Here is a 3,151-nt window from a genome sequence, read left to right as displayed (position 1 = left end):
TACCAACATTTCAGAGAGCACATTCAACCTAGTGCTGCCATGCATTTTTGCACATTTTGTATTACATCTCTCTTCTTGGAATCATACATAACCCTTCGGATTAAGGGGGGGAATGTTGGACACCTAATCCTCTATGGGTTGGTGTGGAATGTGAAAAACCACCGGATTCCAAGAGATGTTGGAAGATGAATCCAACAGTCTTGTACAATGTATTATAAATGAGCATCTTTTGAATAGTAAGTGAAATCTAATGCTTATCATTTACATTAGTTGTTTGCATTCCATGTGAGTTTAATAGACATAAAATGAATTATGCAACGGAGTGGGGCTGTTATCAGTACACGGTGATGCCTTTTGGATTGAAGAATGTGCCTGCTATATTTCCAAAGTTGTAATTAGGGCTTTCAAGGAGTACATACAAAAATTTCTGGAAGTTTACTTCGATAATTGGACAGTGTTTGGGATATTAAAGAAGCATGTGGTGAGCTTAAGATTGATGTTGGATACATGTAGGCAGTATAAAATATCATTGAACCTAAAGAAGTGCATCTTTTGTGTGCCATTTGGAATATTGTTGGGACATGTGGTTTGTAAACAGGGATTGATGGTGGATTTGGCAAAGATCGTAGCCATTGTGAACCTACCAACACCAAAAATAGTAAGACAACTGCATACTATGCTAGGACACAGTGGTTACTACAGGAAGTTTATAAAATGATATGCGCATATAACTGCGTTAATGGAGAATTTGTTGAAGAAGGATATGACATTCTAGTTGGATGAAGAACGCCAAAAGAGCTTGGACGTGATGAAAGAAAAGATGGTAACTACGTTGATTCTAGTTTTCCCAGACTGGAAGAAAGAGTTTCATGTGCATGTTGATTCATATTGCATAGCTTTTGGAGTAGTACTAGTGCATCCAGGAGCAGGGGATATTGATCATACCATAACATTTGCAAGTAGGAAGTTATCTAAGGTAGAAAAGAATTACAACATGACATAAAGGAAGGGGTTAGATATGGTGTATGCACTACAGAAGTTCACACATTACATTGTTGGGAGCACACTTTAAGATGTTCACAGAAAATTTCGTGCTAAAGTACTTGGTGAATAAAACTATTTTAGGAGGGAAGATCTATCGATGGTTTATATTATTCCAAGAATATGAATTCGAAGTTAAAGTGAAGCTGAGAAGATTGAACGTTGGGCCTGATCGTCTATCGAGGATAGAGACAGGAGAAGAACCTACAAATGCTGAAGATAGCCTGCCCGACGCATAATTGTTTGTAATTAAAGTCGCAGATGATCACTTTATAGATATTATTTAGTTCTTGTCCACAAGAATGGTGCCCGCAGAGTACACTACAAAACAAAAGAAGGAATTAGTGGTTAGAGCAGCTGATTTCTCGCTAATTATAGGACACTTATATAAAATGGGACTGGATGAAGTACTACACAAATACGTCCCTAAACATGAAAGGCAGAGCATTCTAGCAGAAGCTTATGGAGGAGTCAGGGGTGGGCATTATGTAGGAAAAGCCACTGCGCAGAATATTTTGAGAGCCGAGTTATGGTGGCCTACAGTGCATAAGGATGCAAAAGACTTTTGTCAAGCATGTGATGTATGTCAAAGGACAGGAAAGCCATCCAGAAGAGATGAAATGCCACTAGTACCACATGTGACTTTACAGGCTTTTGATAAATGGGCAATTGACTTTGTTGGACCTATCAGTCCGTCAGGGAAAAGGACTGGTGCAAGATATATCATCATTGCGACTGATTATTTGACAAGGTGGGCTAAGGTAAAACCGGTGAAGGATTGCAGTGCAGAAACCATTGTGAAGTTCATTTTCGAATATATATTGTCTAGATTTGGTTGTCCGAAGATCTTGATGAGCGACTAGGGGACACATTTTTTGAATAATATGATTGAAGCACTAACTTAGGAATTCCAGGTTTATCACCAAAAGAGCACTCTCTGTCATCCTCAGGAAAATGGGACAGTGGAAGATTTCAATAAGATTTTGGAGAATGCATTGACCAAGGTGTGAAACGTAAACAGAGATGATTGGGACTTGAGGATTCCAACAATATTGTGGGCATACAGAATGACATGCAAGAAATTGACTAGGCATACACCTTTCAGGTTGGTATATGGAAAAGAAGCAGTTATGCCTATGGAATACATTGTTCCGAGTCTGATAATTGCAGTTGTCACATATATGGCAGACCCCGACATGATGAACAAAAGAATGTCATAGATACTAGCTTTAGAAGAAGACATATTCATAGCAGGATTCCATCAGCAGGTGCAAAAAGCAAGGGAGAAATCCTGGCATGACAAGCACATCAAGAAGAAGATATTTTGGGAAGGGGATCTTGTATTATTATATGACAGTAAGTTCGCAAAGTTCCCAGGAAAATTCAAAACACATTGGTTGGGGCCATATATTGTCAAGAACATTTCAGATGGTGGTGTTGTTCAACTCGCAAAGTTGAATGGTCAGATGATTCCAGGACGAGTGAATGGTAGTAGATTAAATATATACAAGGATGATTATGTCCCTGGAGCTTTACATTGAAAAATGAAGGAAATGAATTCTTAGTTCCACCTGTAGTTGAAAGTGGGCATGGGACTATAAACTACTCTGCAGGAAGGGACTTCGCCGAAGGAAGATTACTGTGCAATATTCAGGAGTATGATGAAGTCCAAGGGAGTTGCAACGAAGAAGAGGTTACTGCGCCAAAGGGGAAATCTAACGAATTTAGTCAAAAACATGACTGTTGGAAGGAAAAAGGGTACCATTGGAAGGATACGTGCCAGGAATAAAAAACGATGGCAGAAATGGTCTAGCAGTACAACGCAGTGTACAACGGGATTGCAGCAAAGATGAAGGGTGTCGAAACTGAGTGACTCGGGATGTGTCACGGGCGAGTATTGGGAGCCTATTGGGCATGGACCAACTTGGTCCAAGTTTTGGGTAAAACACCCCGCAGAAGGAGCAAACTACGCAGAGCTAGCGAAGATATATTCATCGCGTGGCCTTTTAGGGCTTTGGGGATGGGACAAAGCCCTTATTATGTAATGGGTATCAGATATTAGTCCTTGTTTTGTGCATCCATGTTATGTGGACCATGGTTTTTTTAAAGA

At 39.8% G+C, this 3,151-nt stretch overlaps 1 protein-coding gene across 1 annotated transcript; it reads left to right on the top strand.

Moving 5' to 3' along the window:
- The first annotated feature begins 1,343 nt into the window (after positions 1-1,343).
- On the top strand, positions 1,344-2,894 carry LOC149211081 (uncharacterized). The gene is made up of 3 exons (XM_089399180.1): positions 1,344-1,802; positions 1,956-2,045; positions 2,655-2,894. The coding sequence occupies exons 1-3, from the start codon at positions 1,344-1,346 to the stop codon at positions 2,892-2,894; spliced, it is 789 nt and encodes a 262-aa protein (XP_089255306.1).
- Positions 2,895-3,151: the final 257 nt, after the last annotated feature.

This window comes from Pinus tabuliformis, chromosome 1_2 (assembly GCF_031772625.1).
Source record: "Pinus tabuliformis cultivar Carrire ecotype Pingquan chromosome 1_2, CPIR1, whole genome shotgun sequence".
Taxonomy (NCBI): Eukaryota; Viridiplantae; Streptophyta; class Pinopsida; order Pinales; family Pinaceae; genus Pinus; species Pinus tabuliformis.
The sequence above is the reverse complement of the archived record's forward strand: the minus strand, read 5'-3'. Positions and strand labels throughout refer to the sequence as shown.

Excerpts from the sequence above, each read along its gene's own strand:
- LOC149211081 (XM_089399180.1), top strand. The coding sequence starts at position 1,344 with ATGGTGCCCGCAGAGTACACTACAAAACAAAAGAAGGAATTAGTGGTT. Across the intron at positions 1,803-1,955 it reads ATTTGACAAGGTGGGCTAAG|GTTTATCACCAAAAGAGCAC; the intron begins GTAAAACCGGTG and ends TAGGAATTCCAG. Across the intron at positions 2,046-2,654 it reads TGGAGAATGCATTGACCAAG|GAAGGGACTTCGCCGAAGGA; the intron begins GTGTGAAACGTA and ends ACTACTCTGCAG.